At 37.3% G+C, this 20651-nt stretch overlaps 3 protein-coding genes across 4 annotated transcripts; all 3 read left to right on the top strand.

Moving 5' to 3' along the window:
- Positions 1–129: 129 nt before the first annotated feature.
- LOC131010514 (uncharacterized) lies at positions 130–2259 on the top strand. The gene has a single exon (XM_057938061.1). It carries the CDS (start codon positions 130–132, stop codon positions 2257–2259), a length of 2130 nt encoding a protein of 709 aa, XP_057794044.1.
- A 1796-nt stretch (positions 2260–4055) lies between these two features.
- LOC130997629 (uncharacterized) lies at positions 4056–6840 on the top strand. Its single transcript, XM_057923019.1, has 11 exons — positions 4056–4242; positions 4520–4614; positions 4790–4847; positions 5361–5555; positions 5644–5720; positions 5804–5886; positions 5972–6023; positions 6097–6165; positions 6255–6341; positions 6404–6465; positions 6565–6840. Exons 1-11 carry the CDS (start codon positions 4125–4127, stop codon positions 6659–6661), a joined length of 993 nt encoding a protein of 330 aa, XP_057779002.1. The 5' UTR covers positions 4056–4124; the 3' UTR covers positions 6662–6840.
- Positions 6841–11307: 4467 nt separating this feature from the next.
- On the top strand, positions 11308–17430 carry LOC130997617 (plant UBX domain-containing protein 11). Of its 2 annotated transcripts, none has more exons than XM_057923007.1 (10): positions 11308–11460; positions 12331–12430; positions 13606–13658; positions 13770–13851; positions 14215–14280; positions 14385–14452; positions 15702–15878; positions 15983–16448; positions 16627–16896; positions 17010–17430. In XM_057923007.1, exons 2-10 carry the CDS (start codon positions 12331–12333, stop codon positions 17252–17254), a joined length of 1527 nt encoding a protein of 508 aa, XP_057778990.1. In that variant the 5' UTR covers positions 11308–11460; the 3' UTR covers positions 17255–17430. The 2 variants fall into 2 exon arrangements, with proteins under 2 accessions (XP_057778990.1, XP_057778983.1); XM_057923000.1 differs by having other exon boundaries at positions 11309–11460; positions 15702–15905.
- Positions 17431–20651: the final 3221 nt, after the last annotated feature.

Consider the following 20651-nt stretch of genomic DNA (forward strand, 5'->3'; position numbering starts at 1 on the left):
GCACGTCGCTGTGGCAGAGAGAATTCTCTGTGGACCTCGGTTTTGAGGGTTCCTCTTCAGTTATAAGTCAGTTTCGTTCTTCTTCCATCTTCACTCTATCAATTTGGTCCGACCTGCCACCTTTTCGTGATGGCCACGCAAAAGAAACGTCTGGAACAGATGGAGAAGATGGTAGATGACTTGCAGACAACGGTCGGCTCGGTAGCAGGCAAGGTCGAGGGTTTGGAGGGTTCCATGGCATCCGTTGAGAGCACCCTAGCCTCCATCCTGGCACAACTTCGGAACTTGACCAAGACTCGTGGGCCTGAAATCACGGGCGAGAAGACAACCCCTCCACCTGGCGGTGGTGGACTGCAGGAGCCTTCGTTTCCGCGGATGGATCTTCCTATATTTGATGGCACAGACCCTATTGCCTGGCTTGCCCAATCCGAGCAATACTTCTTAGTCCATCGAACACCACTTTCGGATCGTGTGCAGTTGGCGCTTATTGCCATGTCGGGGCGAGCAATATTCTGGGCCCAATGGGTTTTGCGTCGCTCCGCCTCCATTGAATGGAGTCAGTTTTCTCAAGAGCTTATTGAACGGTTTGGCGATAGTTCGGCTATCAACGCCTATGAAGCTATGCATATCACGCGCCAAACCGGTTCCTTGGAAGAGTATTTGGCCTTATTTGAAGAACGAATTGCGCAGCTTCCGGAGCTTCCACCAGCTCAATATTTAGGTATGTTTTTGGGTGGTCTTCACTCCTCCGTTCGGGATCGAATTACTGAGTCAGATTCAGTGAATGTTTTTACCGCCATCCGGGCAGCCCGCCGCATCAGCCGTTCTTCGCGAGGATCATCGCAGCCTCCTCAGTCGTCTTTCCCCAGCACCGCCCCCCTGCGATCGACAGCATCTTTTCGGGGAGGGGCGCCAGTTATTGGGTCGACACCCGCAACATCTTTTCGGGGCGGGAACTCTGCAGTCAGTGGAGGGTTTCGAAATTCCACTCCCACTCCCAACGCTTCTGGGCAATCAGCTAATAATTCTTCCACGGCTTCCTCCGGAATCCGAGGGAATCGCAAGTCGCGCCACCTAACGGAGGACCAGATCAAGGAATATCTCGCACAGGGAAAGTGTTTCCGCTGCAGTCAGCCATATGGACCGCTGCACAAGTGCCCATCACAATTCTTAAACGTCATCCTGCTGGGTGACGGGGACCCGCCAGAGGATTCAGCGAAATTGGACCTGGAGGACCACACGCTAGAGGAGTTCCCTTCTCTCGAGCCTGAGCTACAACACTTGCAACTGTCCAAGTTGTCCTCTAAGGGGTTCGATGGCCCACGTACATTGGAGCTGTTTAGTGCGGTGGGTGGTTTCAAACTACTCACGATGATTGATAGTGGAGCTAGTCATTGCTTCATCTCCGAGACAGTGGCTTCATCCTTACAATTGCCTGTTGAACCAACGTCAACACAGACTGTAGTTCTCAGCGATGGCTCACGGGTGCACATCACCGGCGTTTGTAAGGCTGTCCCTTTGAAACTTGATTCTCAACTATTTCTTGTTACTTGTTTCGTTTTTCCCTTGAGCAGTGTTGATGTGATTTTGGGGGTCTCTTGGCTCGCCACCCTTGGCGATGTGACCGCCAACTGGTCTAACCTCACAATGGAGTTCTATTATCAGGGCACACGTGTTTGCCTTCGTGGTGATCCTTCACTGACTCGCCGAGCGTGCACCAAAAACGGAATCCTCACCTTTAACGTCGGCAGATCAGATTTTCCACATGTTACTAGCGCCCCAGCGGGCCTGACCCCGCAGCGAGCAGGCGATCACCGGATTGTTCCGAAGGAAGGCACCTCACCGGTCTCGGTGAGGCCATATCGATATAATCACTCTCAGAAAGACGAGATGGAGAAACTTGCAGGAGAGATGCTAGAGGCCGGCATTATCCAACCGAGTAACAGTCCGTACCCGAGCCCGGTATTATTGCAAACTCGATCTATGCGCCAGATATCACCAAATACGGGTGGGCCCTCAAGAGAACCGACCATTGATCGAAAAGGCAGTTCGGTGGACCAGGTGCTTATTCAGTGGCAAGGCTTGCCTGACGATGAAAGTACTTGGAGGGACGTTGCGGATGTTCGCGGACAATTTCCAGATTTCAGCCTTGAGGACAAGGCTGCTTCGTCGACCGGGGCAGTTGATAGAGATGCGCAGAGAGGAGTTACTGCAGCCCAGGCTGCTGTGGGCCTGGGCCTCTTAGCGTTGGTTAATTAAGTTAATTAGTTATTATGAGTTTATTTAGTTTTTATCCACGGGCCTTGTCCATGGGCTTTGTGGCAGTAGACTATTTAATATTTCAGTATCGTAGGGTTAGGTCATGCAGGATTTATTTTGGTTTTACAGCACGTCGCTGTGGCAGAGAGAATTCTCTGTGGACCTCGGTTTTGAGGGTTCCTCTTCAGTTATAAGTCAGTTTCGTTCTTCTTCCATCTTCACTCTATCACATTATTTCAGCAAAAAATTAAATTTACCACAATCCTGTCTTTTGTTTGTTATTCAAATGTATATTTGTCACTGATCTACAATTCTTCCCTTAAAATGATAAAATTCAACCTCTTTGATAGATTACATCTGGTGCATCACATATGTGTTTACATAAAGAGAAAAATAAACGGTGTATCTTAATTATCCGATAATTAGATGGGGTTTGAATAGGTAGCTCATCCAAAAAACAAACAGAGAGAGAAAGAAGTCCGTTATCTATTTTTCTGGATTTGTGTTAATTTATCTATTCTATAAACTTAAATTTCTTGAACGTATAATTTGTTTTAAAAAGCTGATTGCTTTTAGTTGGCTTCACATAAAGATTCTATTTAGGTTACAATTTATCTTGTAGATTACAAATCTATATTGTGCGCTACTATTTTGTTACCAAATTAGAGTTTGTGAATGGAGTCCAACCTATCAAGTTGTATTAAAAGCAACATGCCATTTTTTGCTTGAAAACCAAATATATATTTATTCTTAGTCTCAAGTAATAGCAGCCTTTTTAATAATAATAATAATAATAATAATAATAATAATAATAATAATAATAATAATAATAATAATAGCAGAATTAATACCAGATACTTTTACACGTTCGGATTCTGCACACTAAAAATATTAGTTTTGGTAGTTATTGATGGATGGGCCTGCGAATAATATTATGAAGTATATTAGAACTTCTGTTTAAATGTTAGCTATTTTGGAATTAAAAAAAAAAAAGGAGAGAGATCGTTTTTAGGATAAATTACAGCAAAATATACAAAATCTTTACTAATTCTGATTTTGCAAAATCAAAATAAATTAAAATTTTATGTATTTTAGTTGAAATTTCAAAATTTGTGTGCAAAATTAGAATTGGTCCATACGTTGTGTATTTTACGGTATATATATTTTTAAATATAGTAATTATGCACTTTATTCTATGCTCGGAACATACATCTAGATGAATAATCTTTTTCTCAAACATTGTACATATATAATTTGAATCAATCATTAATACTCTATTTGTCCATAAAAAATAATCTTAAAATTGAACAACATTGATTTTAATAAGAATAATTGAGTGTATTGTCAGTAGAAAAAGAATTCACTTAAAAAATAGTATTAATAATGATGATTAATTATATTATGAGTTGGTAAACGGGCAACATGTGATAATTTTTTTTTACCAATGTTTTAAAATGGCAAAATACGATAGCGATATTTAAAATATATTTGTAGAAAAAAGATGTCTTGCTCCTATTTTCCAACAAAAGAAAAAAGTGAATTATGGTTCCATTTTTTTTTTTAATGTGTGTTTCTTTAAAAAAGAGAGAAGATTTAAGGATGGAAGAAGAAGAATTATGAGCAAAAGTACAAGTGGAGTTGACCAGAGTAAAAGGACAATGAAATCAGAGAATATTTTTATTATACATTCAGTTAGAGTGAGAGAGTCAAAAGGCAAGTGGGAACGTGTCAAACCCTTTCCTCATTATTTTCCCACAACGTGTCTTATATATATCAAGAGAGAGAGAGAGCTGATATACGAGTTGTCTCGCTTCGGCTTGGCTAACTAATAGTAACACATTAATGCGCATAAAATCTGAACGAAGATGGTGAATTGCAAAAAATTGTTCACGAAATCTACATTATTAGGGCTTGCTTTAGGACAGTTTCTCTCTCTTCTCATCACCTCCACCGGATTTTCATCTTCTGAACTCGCCAACAGAGGTCTCCTTTTTTTTAATATTTTTTTTATGGTTTATCAATTTCATTTGTGATGTTAATCTGGATGTTGTTGTTATCGAGTTTCTGAGACATTGTGCCTGTGTTTTGTTTCAACGCAATTGTGTGGAAGCAAAATTGATACTGTTTTGCTCATATAATTATGCTGGATTGCCACCTGATTATGGACTTTAGTATTAATTTGTAAAGCATGAAGAGAAAAAATGAGGGGCTGATTTTGTAGTTGTTTACCTATAAGCTAAGCTATTGTTGTAAATTGTAGGAATTAATGCACCAACGTCGCAGTCGTTCTTGAATTATGTATTGTTGGTATTGGTCTATGGAAGCATTATGCTCTACAGAAGAAAACCTCTCAAGGTCAGTTCATTGGCCTCTCTCTCTCTCTTACTCTGTTTTAGCTATTGTTTTACAAAATTATTGTTTTAGCTATTATCTCCTTACAATAGTTGAGGAGCATGTCACCATTGGTTGTGCCAGTATGTTTTGTCATAATCTAATTGTCTACTTATGTCATTGATATTGTGTTGGTTAGGCCAAATGGTATTACTACATCTTGCTAGGATTGGTTGATGTTGAAGCCAATTTTCTTGGTAAGTTACTACTTACACCATCTTCTAAATTTGATGAGTTTGGACAGCTTTAAATAGACAATCTATGAATACCTTCTGCATCCAATAACTTGTTAAATGACTACCTAATTCAACTAACAAGGATTTACATATTTGCATAGTTCCATTACCACAGGTGATAATTTCTAATACAAGATATTTTAGTTTGTCCTGGCAGTTATTGTTTTCTTACTGTATGCATTGAGTGAGCACATATTATAGTAATTCCAGAATAAAAGATAGCATTACAACTTAATTTGATCCATCATACTTATGTAGAATTTGTGACGCATTTCAACTTCATGATAGAGCTTCCTTCATAATTAGGCAGACTTTCCAGTTATGGTCTACTGTTAAATGGTTTTCTTTGCAATTGCATATATGGCATGCTTATCCTTGGTAGTAAAATAATACGACCGATAACTGGTCGTTTCATTGAGTCTATGCTATGCGTGCTTTTGGTAGAAATAACACAGTTTGTTGTGGATGTCGCAGTGGTGAAGGCATACCAGTACACCTCACTTACAAGTGTGATGCTGCTGGATTGTTGGACAATACCATGTGTCCTGTTTCTGACATGGTTCTTTTTGAAGACGAAGTATAGATTCCAAAAGTTTATAGGCGTAGCAATCTGCATTGCTGGTCTTGTAACAGTTGTTTTCTCTGACGTACATGCAGCAGATAGATCAAGTATTATCATTATCATTATCATTTCTCTCCTCCAGCTACTTGTATTTCATCCATCATTTTTTTTTTGAATTTGGTGGTTTTGTTTTAGGTGGTAGCATACCTATTAAAGGTGATCTGCTCGTTATTGCCGGGGCAACACTTTACGGTGTTAGCAACGTCAGCGAGGCAAGTGCATACTAAATTTGCTACTCAGAGAGGCAGATTAGCATTAGCATAAAAATTAATGCTTGTTGTGGTTGGTAATGCAGGAGTTTTTTGTTAAAAGTGCAGATAGGGTGGAACTTATGGCCTTCTTGGGCATCTTTGGTGCAATTATCAGTGCTATCCAAATGTATTCTTCTCTTCCCTCTCACCTTTCCTTTGTCATTCAATATCAACTCATCAATATTTTTCACTTGTTTTAACTCTATATGCAGAAGCATACTTGAGCGCCATGAACTCAAATCGATTCACTGGTCTTCTGGGGCGGTATCTCTCTCTGTCTAGTTCTCTCCCTGCCTCCCTCTCTCATGGATCACTGAATAACACATGTTTGTTGCAGACACTCCCGTTCGTTGGATTTTCTTTAGCGATGTTTGCGTTTTACTCGGGGGTTCCTGTTTTGCTCAAGGTATCTTTTCATCCAAAATATAGTTTACTCTAGAGTTTAGTGTCTATTTATTGATTTATTTATGCCATTGGATACAAATTTGGATGTAGATGAACGGATCAACAATGCTAAATCTTTCGCTGCTGACTTCGGATATGTGGTCCGTTTTAATCCGGATCTTCGTATACCATGAAAAGGTAATACCAAGTTGTGAATTAGTAGTATTATTGTTGTTGGGTGTGATTGTTTGTTTGTGCAGGTGGATTGGATGTATTTCATGGCCTTTGCTGCTGTCACGCTCGGGCTCATTGTTTATTCAGTGTACGGATAAATTCACTTCATCTCTCTTTTTTGTTTTTATATACTGCACCAAAATGTTGGTGTAAAAATTGCTTAATAATATGTGAGCAACTAATGTAGAGGCGACGAAAACGAGGGCGATGATGAGAAGAAAAACGTTGATGAGGAGGCCGGTTTGAGTCGTACAGATCGAGGAGCTCTTCAGATTGAAGTTTGAGCAAACTATTTTTTGCAGGATTTTTTTTTTGAAACAATTTTTTTAGGAAGCATTATTATTAGTTTAAGATTTTCGTCCCGTATTTAAGCTCAGTTACTTTTTTTACATACACTCTTCACTCTCGACCAAACTGAAGTTGCTGAAAGTGTTTGGTTTTAGTTTCTAGCGAGTTATGATTTTTATTTTTATTCTCAATTTTTCTATTAAAAACAAGGCAAAATATCCAATCAACTAGAACAAATCAAATTAATTAAGAAAAACAAAAACATTATGACTTGTAAAGATAATTTTAAAAAGAAAAAAAAGGATATGAAAAATATATGCTCTCAAGTCTCACCTGATGCGAAATACCAAGTGCACGTTGAGGAATCAAAGAGTACACTTATCCCATCGTCGAACCGACTCCTCCCAACAATGTCAAAATGTTAGGTAAATAATACTATAATTAATTGGGTTAATTTGCGCTAAATCCATGTAATTTTTCAAATTTCGGGTTTTTCTCATGATAAAAAAAATCTGAATTAGAATCCATGAATTGAAAAATCGATAGGAACTTTCCCCCGCGTCCGATTTTTCCCCCAAACTTAATACGAGCTGGCAATCGGAGATCCAGCGTGTCTTCGTCGTCCGTTCAATGAAACGACGCCGATGACATTTAAATAAAACGGCATCATTTTAAGCGTGGTTTTGGACAAATTAACCCAAAATTAAGGGTTTTCCTTCATTTCCAATTTTCGCGTCCGATTTAGGGTTCTTAGAGCAATTTCAACAACATTTTTCATCAATCAAAATTCCATCGAATTCTGAGAAATTTCCAAGAAATTTTCATCGCTCTGCTTCACGATCTCCTCCTTGAGTGAGTCCCGCTGCCGCACACCGTTTGCGCGTCGTCGCCACACCTACGGTTATGTCCTGCAAATAACTTCAATGGAAAAAGGGGGGAAATATCATCTGGAAATGGTCCTAAATCTAAGCTCCTCTCTCTACATAGCAATGTCACCGGCGACAGGGCAACCTTTAGTAGCCATTGCCGCCTCAGAATCCCGGCGTGCATCGCCGCTGGTTATAGATCCAGCCTCATCTCGTCGTTCTCTCTCTCACAGATCTTCCTTTAAATCTGGAAATTGACACTCTCATATGAACAAAGTCTTAAATCTGGAATTAGGGTTTTTTTGATTTTGTAAGAATTTCAGAGGCTTTTCGTTAATATTAGGGGAAATTAGAGGAATTGCAGAGGTGCAAAATATTTCTTATGTGGCAGCTAAGTCATACTTTTATTTTAACACCTGGAATAAATGTGGACACATGTGATCGGAGTCATTTCGGAGATGGCCGAAAAATGGACACGGGGGAAAATTCCTATCGATTTTCCAATTCATGGATTTTAATTCGGAATTTTTTTTGTCATGGGAAAAACTCAAAATTTGAAAAAGTATATGGATTTAGCGGCAATTAACCCTAATTAATTTGCCACATTATTAGAGTTTTATTAGTCAAATATAAAAACAATCACAAAAAATTGATTATGATCATTTCACGTCAAAAAAATCACATAATACAAATACTGGTTTGTAGATCTTGATTACGCGCACAAGACCAGGTTTTTGCTAATTAAATAGATAATTATATTATATACTCCCTACTAAAAGCACTCGGTTGTTCTATTATAAGTGATTTGTTTCTATAAATAATAAAAATAAACTTTTAAATCTATGTATATCTTACTACATTTAATTAATTTATAATTTTTTCTTAATTTATGTGTCCAAAATTTTCATATCATTTGTAATAAGACAAATGAAGTATGACATAATTCACCTTATACAAACACCGATCTATAGATCTTGATTACTTGCACAAAATAAAATAATAATGTATTTGAAGAGGTGTTTGCTATATTGTATACATCATTGTTTAATCATATATATATCATTAATTCAAATATAAATGTTAACGAATACAGTTGATAACACTCATATTTCCATGGTTTTTAGTGTTCATATGATGTCAATTTTATAGGAAATGAGTGTTGGATGATTGTTTTGTGCTTATATTGATTATCTTGTGAAATATGATACTTGCTCGAACTTTAATGGAATGTACAGGAATCTTGAGATCGAATTTGGAAAAAAAATTGTGAAATAGAAGTTGTAGTTCGTCTCGAGAGAAGTTCGTGAGCACAAACGGATTGCAAATCGGAGTTCGGGCGAGAAAGATATGGCCAAAACAAAATATCGCGAGTAGCCGTCCAAAAACGGTGATCCACTGGTGTAGGTTTGCCAAAAACCGGCATTTTGAAGAAGAAAATCGGCGACCACCGTCTAGACTGCCGATGTCTCTGTTTCAGTTTTACGCTATGAGTTGCAAGTTCGGCGAGCGCCGATTTGAGGGGTTTTTCAAGGGGAAGGGAAGTCGCCGGTGCCAGAGACGAAGAGAAGTTAGCAGCGCCGGTGCCGGTGCCGGAGATGAAAAAATCTGAAATTATTAAATTTCAGTTTGGTGTTAATTACAAAATGTTGTTAATTAACAATCCCTAACCATAATCTTAAATGTGAGGACTGCACAATTTTATTCCTTAATTTTCTTCTCCTTAATCTCCTTGCCCAAAAGCTATGTCCCATAAATAATGGGACGGAGGGAGTAATTTAGTTTTTACAATTGCTGTTTTTTTTTCATTATTATGTTTATGTTTTATTTTATTATGTCTGGCTAAGTTCGTTATCTGATTCTAGGATTTGTAAATAATTAACTGAATTCATGTGATTAATTTGTTAATACATTTTTGTCTTCCAGTTTATGATTCATAATTAATTCCTGGTGTTTGAATTCTTGTTAATTATTTGATCAATAGTTTGCATGTATAGCTATTCAGTTTGAGACCTGACGGAGATAACTGTTTAGCGGATTCAGGAATGTATGATATAATTTTAATCTTGAGACCTGACGGAGATAAGTGGATCATAGAGAGCTATTGGGAGTTAGTAGATTTATCTTTGCTGCTCTGACGAGAGTACTTGATCAAATGTGTGATCTCTCATCATAACTGGATTAAACTGGTAAATAGAATTAATAGATTGATTGTGTCAATTTGGTTAATGATTTTACTTCTGTAGAATCAGTTGTTTTATCATTTGATTTTTATTCTTTGAACTTATATTCGATTTTTGTTCGCTCTATTTTTATCTTAATCCATTACTTCCTATTCTGCTTGCCTGTCTACAGTGATAGTTTAAATTGGGAGTATTTAGAGTTATTTCGATTATCAGTCCATGTGGAGACGATACTCTACTTACTATTTATTACTACAATTGCGTTGTGCGAGTTGCAGTTTGTGTTCCTAATAAAATAGTGATCAACAATTAACATTAGAGTTAGGCTAAAAACAACTATTAAGATTAAAAATATGAATCAATTAAAATGTATGAATTCTATATAGAACACATATGAATTTGCTATGTAAATATTTAAATTTTGAAAATTAAAATTTTCGCCATTTTTTTTTATCAGGAAAAAGGCATATTATTGAAATAAATGAAGGTACCAGCGGTACCATAGGCAGCTTACAGAATAAAGCTATAAAGCTTTGATGAACACCATTCCAAAAGGGATGGCTCCCAAGCAAAAAAATCAAAAATCTTGTTCTAACTCCACATTCTAGTCTTAATCTCCATGATCATGCTCTTTAACTCCCACACCTTATCTTCGAATCTACTTTCATTCCTCTTTCTCCAAATCACCCAAATTGTGCACATCCACAAGGCTTTTAAAAACTGACTACTTTTCTTGCCATTTACCAAAGACACAAAATAAGAGAAATGTTCGAGAATACCTTGCGGTCGAGCCCAGCTGTAACCCATCCAGCTATGAATATAATCCCATATCATTTCGAATTTCGGGCAACCAAAAAACAGATGAATCGCCGACTCATGCGGATAAAAACAAGCCACACAACTCTTCTCCACCTCTCCTACCAACACATTTCTTCTTATAAGATTGTCACAAGTTGGAAGTCGATTTCTCAAGACTCTCCATGCTGTCACTCGAACTTTCTGAGAGGCTGGCGTTTTCCACAAATCTGCAAAAGACTTCATCTCCTCCGGCTCTGCCATTCTCTCTTCTCTTTGCTCCCTAATTGCATGATAGGCAAATTTTGCGGTGCAAAATTTTCGCCATTTGATTATCTAAGTGTTGAAAATAGTTCATATTTCTTATTTTATGAAGCGTTTTTATTTTAACTCACTCTTAAGTCAAAACTCTCTCTGTGCCATTACAAATGTCTCACTTTCTATAATGAGATGTCTCATTACAAATATATCATTCCTTTTTTGGCAACATATTCTAATATTTTAAATAATTTACACCAACTCACTTTTATCTATTAATTACATATTTTTTAATATTCGTGCCCAAAAGTAATGTAATATTTATAATGAGACGGATGGAGTAGAAAGTAATACTCCTATATTGAATCCATAATCTCGGACAAAGAAAAATTTGAGTGCCATAAAAGTGTTTTTATTTTAGCACACTCTTAAATTAATAGAAATTACTATGTTAAACTCAAAATCTCTAATAAAAATATTAAACATTACTACGAACAAGTTCCTACTTTTTCTTATTTATTTATACTTGTTCATACTGAAATAGTGAAATGGGTGGGATTAGTAATTTGTGCAAGTTTAGGGGTAAAAATAAAATTTGTTTCAGGGTATAACAAATGGGAAAAAATCATCTGAAAATCACACAAATCGAATTCTGACTGCCTTCTCTTGCTTCTGAATCTCTCGTTTTCCGCTAAGGTAAGATCAATTAACACGATCACTGATGTTAATATTGGCGGTTTGCCAAAAAATTGTGTAACGGATTTATGTAGTTCTTTTCCGAGTACGGACATGATCAGTATAATTCAGACCTTTATTGCAGAGGATGCACTTGATTTTGCTTTATCGTATTATTATACAAAATTAGTTGTGAATCTGTGTGTTGGGTGTTCACATACGTGATTGGATTTCACTTGTACGTAATTTTCGTAATTTTGTTTGCTTGTGAGTTACGATGTTCGGAATCATTTGAAATAATATCATGATTGAAAGAATGAAAGGGATGCGAAAGAAGGTGAATTTAGAGGAAGTATGGGAGACTGGAGAGAGTTTGAAATCATGAAACTGGAAAGGAGTAACCTTTATGTCGGTTTTCGAGAAGTTCCAATTTCAGTATTAATTATCCTGATTTATGAAAGCTATTCAGGTAATAAGTCGTTTTGTGATCTATGAGGTAAATAAGACCAGATACAAATGGTAACTAGATAAGTCCGACTGCCTTACTGAGGAAACAGCTGTTTCATTGAGATTTGAAATTAGGATCACGTCTAATGCATTAGCATGTTCTTGTACTTGTGTGCAGTGTGAGCATTAGATACGTTCAAGAACATTTGTTGTATATGTGTGAATCTGTCCGCACGTGTGTATGGATCTGTACATTTTCCATAACTGCTTAATTATGGTTCTTCCTATGTGTTGAAATACTTGGTTGTGCAATTATGCTCAAGAATAGCTCAATTTTTTGTTCTCATTAATGTCTTTGTACCGGTACCTTTAAATGAATTTTTTTCCTTCCCCCTCCACACTGAAAACAATCATTTCATTTGTTTGTTTTGCTGTTGTTTGTAGATGGAGTACTCCCTCTCCTCTCTTGCTTTTAGAGGTTCTATAACAGAAGCAATTGCTGAATCAAAACAACAGAAGAAGCTTTTTGTTGTCTATACTGCAGGTAATGATCTTATAATCCACTTTCAGATTAGATAGCAAAAATCCACTTGCCACATTGGAGCATGGGAAGGAAAGACCTCCCAAATTTTCTTGACCAAATAGACTAAGCAATTTATGCTTGTGCTCAGTAGCCTTGACTTCAATTATTGCTAGATCGTAGAGGATAAATTAAGTTGCTTAACTATATGTGTGTGCATGCATGCACACTACTGTTTTATTTGGAAAATTATGTTTGTAACTATGTAGAACTCATAGGAGTTTGATAATATTGACGGAGCACCCTAGACAAAAATGGGTAACGATTGGCTGAAGGATAACCAGAACACCCGATGTATAAGTAAATGTAGTAATACTTGGAGACCAAGGCAGTGAATTAGAACGAGTTGAGTGTTCAGACTCTAGCTTTTCATAAAAATACTGATGCCTTGCTTCTTTCTTTGATTTTTGTAGAGATAGAGGACTAATAGTATCAGTTATAGTTTGAGAGAGTGAAAGTGCCTCTAGATTTGGGAAAATCTATAAATATTACCACAAGAACTTATATGGAATGAAATTATGCTGCAATCTGGGGTAAAATGTGGGGAAGGAACACATCGTCAATATGAATTTTCTGTTACCAGTTTTTGGTGCTGAAGATTTTAGTGGTAGGTCATGATTCCCTCAAATGCGGTTTCTCTAACATAGAATCATAGATCATTCTTCTAGAATGTGTATGGTGATGCTTTTCTACAAGTCTTTGCAATTGGAAATCTGAGATTCATCATGGTACTCTTTATGTTTAGTTTGCTTCAAATATAAAGAAGCTTCTACTGCTTAATTGAGCTACTGATTACTGGCATCAGTTAATTAGGCTAAAGGAATAGGAACTCTAAACTGATTTGGCAAGTTGCTCTTGTAGTTGGATAGAATCTGAACTATCTAATTTTCTGAGCTTAATCTCATTGCTACTTCATGCTGAACACTATCTGGCGCTCTTACTATTTTAAACCTGCCTGGATGTTTCATGTCTGTATCTACTATTTCTTGCTAGTTTCTAAGGTACTCAGGCCTTTTTTTTTATATGCCTTTTGATCTACTCTTTGTTGTTTTCGTGATGATATCTATTATCTTCTTGTAATGTTTAGTCTTCAGTAAAGGATAATTCCTACTTATGGCAGTCTAATTTTTTTGTTCTAGGTGACAATCCAAACTCAAAACTCTTAGAAACATCCACATGGATTGATCCCAAAGTAGGTTTGATAACCCTTTATGCACAGAAAAACTCCTTTATATACTAATAATTTGTGGAATGAAAAATTCTGTACCTCTGTATTGTTCTTATGAACTCATAATACATCCAGGTTTCTGAGACAGTCTCAAAGTACTGCATTTTGTTGCACATCTTGGAAGGAAGCTCTGAAGCATTGAATTTTTCAGCAATATGTATCCTCACATTACTTAACATGTAAATTCCTTTTGATAGCTTACCTGGCATAATGAGACCAGATTCCCAAAATCCTGTTAATATATAATATGGCTGCCAATGATACGTGCTTGGAAGGTAAAAAAAGAGAATGTTATATCAGACAGCAGCAGGGATACATTAAACTAGAATTCTTTTTAAGATTAAAGTATATCTTTCATTGTTAATGGAGTAATGAAGTATGGATGTCCTCAATTCTCCCATATCCCTCTGCCTTTGTCCTATTCATTTACCTATCAATTGGTGGGTTGTATTAAACTGAGTAGGCTTTGAAGCACTTGTAATAGTAGATAAAGTTTGTGTCCTTGCATCAAACTCTGCAGACCCACAGCAATCTTTCCCTTGTATAACTGCTGTTGGATACAATGGTGTACTACTTTGGCAGAAAGGTATTTTCTTATTAGTATAGAGACTCGTTCATGAGGCAGTTCATGCTTGTGTGTTTTTGCCGTTTTTGGCATCTTGTTCTGCTTTCTGATTGGTGAATTTGCAGAGGGTTTTGTCCACGCTGACATGCTTGCTTCTAGTCTCGAGAAGGCTTGGTTAAGTCTTCATGTTCAGGTGGGTCATGCTGTATTTGCTACAATTTCTATTTAAGTCTGATGTGCTAAACTTCCCTATTTCCCTTCCTGCCAGTTTCAGTATCTTAATTGCCCTTTGAACTACTATTACCCACTAATGTAGTCTTTTCGATGATATATTGATATATTTATGTGTTTGAGGTGATTGCAATTTGCATGTTGCCTCTAGATTATCAGAAAATTTGACCAACTCTTATGAAAAAGAAAAAAAATTGATTGCAAATCAGTGACTCGACTATTTGGAAGTTGCAACTTAGTTGAATATTCCAGTGGAATAAGCTGAGTGCACGAATCTTAGTAGAAAATTCCATCTTGGGGGTAATATGCATATTGGTGATCTGTGACAAAAAAGAGGGGGGAAGAAAATTATTTGTGGGTTAGTCTGAATGTCATGATAGTTTTAGCTGGCAATTTGTGTTTGTTCCTATGTATTAATGGTTGTATTATTAGTAGTGGGATTCCCAGAATGAGTTGGTACATTATGTTATCTGTTGTAAAGGATTTTGAACAATTGATTTGTGCATTATGTTAGTCTGTTGTAAAATTTTAGTGAAATTTGGTTCAGTTTGTTGTCTTAGTTCGACATCTGCATTAACTTTAACTGATTTTTGTTTAAAAGCAAACCGGTCCATACAGTATACAGAAGAACATGTCTGGTACGGGCTTCAGCCTGCTTTTTATCTGACCTTCCAACGATCCATGTATCTTCCTGCTCCTGTCCGCCTTATGGAGCCTTCATTAATTCCTTTAAAAGCTCTTTGATCTCTATCACTACCAAAATCACCATTGCCACCACCACCATCAACATCTGAAATGTGCATCTTTCATTCTTGCTCTTCCACTTTGATCTTGTTTTCCTTTTATTTCGGCCCCTTTTTTCCCCAAGCTAAAAGCTTTTGCAGATTTGTTAGTGTACTTAGGGGGCGTTTACTTTGGATGATTAGCCTTGATAGATAAAAATAGTAAGGCTAATCCCTTGTTTATTTTGATGGATTGAAACTTTGGGATATCACAAGGCCCTTGATAGCTTCTATCATTTGAGCTAGTTTTGCTTAATTCATATCCCGTTGAAAGGGTGAGATTGAAACAATCCTAATATGAAGGATAAAATACTCAATCATGCAAAGTAAACGGCCCCTTATGGTTTTCTGTTGTAATTGCATTACTCCAGGTATGATTTGATACTTTTTAGTCCTTAAGCATATTACGCTCTCAATCTTGTGGTTCAGGAAACAACTGCTGCTTTCTTGACTGCTGCAATTGCTAAACAATCTGCCTCTGGATCTTCTGAAGTTGCTTCTCCTGAACAAGTGAGAGCAGGAACAGGTGTGCCGACTTCAACGACAAATGGTGCTACCCCATCTGTGGGTGCTGGACAACCCTTGCATTCGGAGACAAAAGAAAATGTGAATTCAAATAAAGATGCTTCTGAGGTCACCCTATATTAGTTTTAGTTAATACATGTGTTAACTGACGACATTAAATTAAATTATATTCTTTCAATTGACAGGGTACATATTTCAAAGGAGATGATGTGGCTTTACCCAAACCAGCTATTGCCAATGCGTTGGACAATGGTGAACTTGATGAGTCTATTTCTGAAACTGAAACAGGAAATGCATCAAGGAACCTAGTTGAGATAGGTCAAAATAACCCTAGAGCTGCATTGCCTCTCGCAGAAGAGAATTTAGATGGCGGTGATGCTCATTTGAGCGATAACAGAGAGATTGTCAAAGAAGCCAGTGAAGTGGCACGTGTAGATACAGTTGAGAAAGCTGAAGCTTCATCCTCTACCACTAAATCAAATGATGTTTTTCTAAATATCAGATTGCCTGATGGTTCGAGCTTACAAGTGAAGCTTTCCATGACGGATACCTTGAAAATGGTCAAAGATTATATAAATGAAAATCAAACAAGCAGCTTGGGCTCCTTTAGTATAGCTATTCCTTACCCTCGTAAGGTGTTCAACGACCAAGGTGTTCTTTGATTGCTAATCCTGAAAAAAAATTTAGTCATTTGCTTGATTGGTTATGAACTCTGTATAGCTATGATGTTTGTTGATTTACTTTCTGCAACAGTTTTGTTGTGTATATTGTATCACTGCCACTCTTCCGGTCTTACATGCTTTCCGTCTGGCTTTTATCATGTGCACAGATATGGACGAGAAGCTATCAGAACTGGGCCTTTCCAACAGGCAGGCATTGATAGTGGTTCCGCAGAAACAAAATAATTCCCAATATAGGGGAGGATCTTCACAGTATCAAAGTCATTCCTCAAACGAAGCTGGCTCGTTGAATGCAAGTGAAGGATACTGGGGTTCTGTGAAAAGAATCTTATCTTACGCAAACATTTTCTCTTACCTTGGCAGAAGCAATTCCACTAGTGTGGCTCAGGAATCCCAAAGTGGCGGCATGTGGCAATATAGTAAGTATAATAGTTCTCCGGCTTTGTAAATTTACGTGCATATGTTGTATTGTAATAAGAAACTTCTTAGTAATACTATTCGTGTATATCATGGACTGCTCGCTGTTTTGCAGGTCCAAATCCTTCGCTCCACAATACCCTAAGGGACGCAGGTAGGGTTCCCGGAATGCAGTCATCTGAGCAAAGTGCGCCTGCAATGGCTAGTGGCAGCAACAGCCGGAGGCGTCCGCTAACTTCTAGCTACGGAGGCAATATCCACACCTTAAAACATGATGACGATGATGATAGATTCAACGACAAAAACGCGTTCTGGAATGGAAACTCAACACAATTTGGTGGGAATGATGATCGGAAGTAAGTTGTGCTACTCGTCTTTGGCTACTGCTGTACAGGAAAGATCTCATTCCAAGTCACCAGCCAGGTTTTTTTACTTCTCTTCATACTAACCTTTTGATGGTTATGAACCCTATAATGATGAATGTATACACATATATATTTATATGTGGGGTAATAAACTAATTATTTTGGTGGTGATTTGTTTCTGGTTCTTTAAATAAGCATCAATGGCTCTCATGGGATAATGTGAAGATAATATATTTAATCAGTTATGAATGCCTTGTTTGTTCCTTGTTCTTGGTGCACGTTCGTTAATAATGCTGTATGTAGGTTTGCATTAGTGAATATGTCTTAAAGTAATAATCAAATTAAGAAAATAAATATAAATACATGAATATGTTACTTTTAGAGGTAATATATACATATAATACATCTATTAGTTTTTATAAAATTGTTAAAATGTCAAATCTGTAAATGGAGCAAGTCTTTTTATACATATACATGTAGGTATGCGTGCATGCATGCGGCTAATAATTTACTATGCATAGGCATACATCAATGGTGTGTTTACTTCGGTAGTAAAATTTTCATTTGGAAAGGATGGATAAGAAAATGTGAGATAATATTATATTTTTCTCCTTTTTTTTTTATCATGTGTTTACTTTGTTAGAAATAGATGGATAAACAAATTGAAATGTTGGAAAATATTTTCACCCTCCCAATAGGATAATATTATCCAACATTTGTGAGAAAATGAGTGAAAAGGGGCTGTCCGAATAAATTTTCCAGCCTGACCGAAGAAAATTATCTATCATAGAAAACATGTGAAAATGATGGAAAATATATTTTTTCTAACCTTTTCTATCAAAGTAAACACACCCTAAATGTAAAACATTGCGCTTCAATTTAGATCGTATATCGGAGTTTCATTTAGACAAAAGAAAGCATTTTGGTCCAAATTACGGAAAAGAAAAGAAAAAACGTGAAATTTTAATGTCCATTTGAACTATTTGGTGACCGAATAACGTGTCCACCATTGATATGACAATGTTAATTAGGAAAGAGAATTAATAAATCTTACTTTAAAATTATCTTATTCTAATTATAATTGTCACATCAGTGGTGATCACATTATATTTGTCCACGGTGGATAGGTGATCGGTTATGATCCTATATGATAGAGATGAAGAAAAATATGACACTTATTTAAAGTTGCATTTAGACCTTGGATCATCTTAAAATTAATTAGGAGGCATGCATGCAATTCCTTTTCCTAGTCACTATATTTATCCGATTGAATTTTTATTTTCAGTTGTTATCCGATTGATTTTTTTATTGACAAGATACTAACTTCTAAATTCTGATGCAAAATTTAACATATAATCCCATTGAAGAGTCGCAGCAGCAGTAAACTTAATCATTGTTTTGAGACAATTTCATGAAGATAAGTCTATTAATTAAGAGGAAAGTTCTATTACGAAACGAAACTTCAGTTTTTGGTACTTCACTAGATGGCCGCTCGATAATATTATGTCACTTTTGCTATTATAGTATGATGACATGTAAACACTTCAACTACAACATCACGTTGCTCAAATACTTGCGGCTGTAAAAATGATATTGATTTGAGAAATAAAAGGTCCTCGAATTTCCTTCGAAAGCTTTAAAGTTTAATTATCACTGCCCCACCATCAGTTTTAGTGGACCACCAACATTAATCTCACAACAACTTCGATCAAACACCGATATCATTCAAACTAGCTAATCAGTCAAAAAATCATATATTCTTTTTTTCGCCATTAAATTTGCCTAATTAAACAGAATCGAAGCAAAAAAACATATTCAGTCCCTCAAATAACTTCCTCTTTTCTTTCTTTTTTGGGATGTCGTCCAAATAACTTCCTCTTTCTTTTTTTCCATTTTTGGACAATTAACCCACAATTAATAATACTTTATTTATTCTTATTTTTCACTTTTCACCGCTCCTTATACTAATTATAACACTTTTTCACAACTTTCAATAATAATTATAACACTTTTTCTCCACTATCAATATACTCCCTCCGTCCCATTAATAAAGACATAGGTCTTTTGGGCACAGAGATTAAGGAAAGGTAGATTAGTTGTTAAAGTGTTGTGTCCCACCACTATTAGTGTAGTTGATTAGTTTTAATTTAGTCTATTTATTTATTTCTATTTAATGTTTTAGTTGAATTTTAAATTTTTATGATTTCATTAATGTTTTTATTAAACCCCAACTCTCTCTCTCATCTGCTCCGACCACCGCCGACCACCAGCGTCGCCGCCGCCGTCGACCACGACCGTCGATTCCCTCTGCTATGCCGCTGAAAATCAAACCCATAAACAATTGCAAATTTGTGACTGCAGAAACTGATTCAAAAACTTATTCAATCAACCCAGAAACAATTGGACAGATTGAAAATTGCAAATTGAAAAATCGAACCCAGAAACAATTGCAAATCAAACCAAGAGATAATCGAACCCACAAACAATTCCAAAAAATTTAGCACCAAAAATTGATTCAAAATTAACATCAAATTTGTAATAGCAGTAACGCCGGCCACGGACGTTGGCGGAGGAGGGAGGCAGTGGCAGAATTGGGGCGAGGAGATGGGCGGCGATAATGGAGGATTCCAGAACCAAGGCGGAGGGGGTCTTGCCCAAAATCGAACGCTTGCAAACCCTAGCCCCTGGCCCCCAGCTTTGCCGCCTTGCAAACCCTAGCCACTAGAACCAGATCTGTCGGAGAAGAGAAGAGAATGGGTGGCGGCTGTTCGGTCGGAGAAGGCGGCGGCGGCAAACACAGAGGTCGAGAGAGAGATGAGCAAGAGAGACGAGGGAGAACCGAGAGGGAAAGAGAGAGGAGTCGGATAGAGAGAGATGCAAACAAGAAGGAATGCCAGGCGGCGCGGCCCCAGAGCCGCCGTCGGCTGGAGAAGGAGAAGCAGGCGGCGGCGGAGAAGGAGAAGAGAGGGGGAGGGGCACCGCGCTGTTCGGCGGGGTTAGGGCTAGGTCTCGGCCCTCTGCCCCCGTCAGTGGTCGGAGAGGCGAGGGGTGCTCGGCGGTGGTCGGAGGCTCGCCGGAGAAGCTGGATTGAGAGAGAGAGACGAGAGAGTGAGAGAGGCGGAGAGCTGGATTGAGAGTGAGAGACGAGAGAGTGAGAGAGGCAAAAATAAGATTAGGGTTTTTTTGTCTCTTATTTATACCATAATTAAGGTGCAATTAATTAGTGTATCTTATGCCCTAATTATTTTCTTTTTTGGAAATGTGTCTTTATTATTGGGACGGCCCAAAAAGGAAAGTGTGTCTTCATTAGTGGGACGGATGGAGTACTTTACAATTTTTTCTTAAAACCCGTACCATCCCAAAGAGGAAGCTATTTGTGAGACGGAGGAAGT

This window comes from Salvia miltiorrhiza, chromosome 1 (genome assembly GCF_028751815.1).
Source record: "Salvia miltiorrhiza cultivar Shanhuang (shh) chromosome 1, IMPLAD_Smil_shh, whole genome shotgun sequence".
Taxonomy (NCBI): Eukaryota; Viridiplantae; Streptophyta; class Magnoliopsida; order Lamiales; family Lamiaceae; genus Salvia; species Salvia miltiorrhiza.

Excerpts from the sequence above, each read along its gene's own strand:
- LOC131010514 (XM_057938061.1), top strand. The coding sequence starts at position 130 with ATGGCCACGCAAAAGAAACGTCTGGAACAGATGGAGAAGATGGTAGAT.
- LOC130997629 (XM_057923019.1), top strand. The coding sequence starts at position 4,125 with ATGGTGAATTGCAAAAAATTGTTCACGAAATCTACATTATTAGGGCTT. Across the intron at positions 5,721-5,803 it reads GTGTTAGCAACGTCAGCGAG|GAGTTTTTTGTTAAAAGTGC; the intron begins GCAAGTGCATAC and ends TTGGTAATGCAG. Across the intron at positions 5,887-5,971 it reads ATTATCAGTGCTATCCAAAT|AAGCATACTTGAGCGCCATG; the intron begins GTATTCTTCTCT and ends CTCTATATGCAG.
- LOC130997617 (XM_057923000.1), top strand. The coding sequence starts at position 12,331 with ATGGAGTACTCCCTCTCCTCTCTTGCTTTTAGAGGTTCTATAACAGAA. Across the intron at positions 13,659-13,769 it reads CCACATGGATTGATCCCAAA|GTTTCTGAGACAGTCTCAAA; the intron begins GTAGGTTTGATA and ends TAATACATCCAG. Across the intron at positions 16,897-17,009 it reads TGGCGGCATGTGGCAATATA|GTCCAAATCCTTCGCTCCAC; the intron begins GTAAGTATAATA and ends GCTGTTTTGCAG.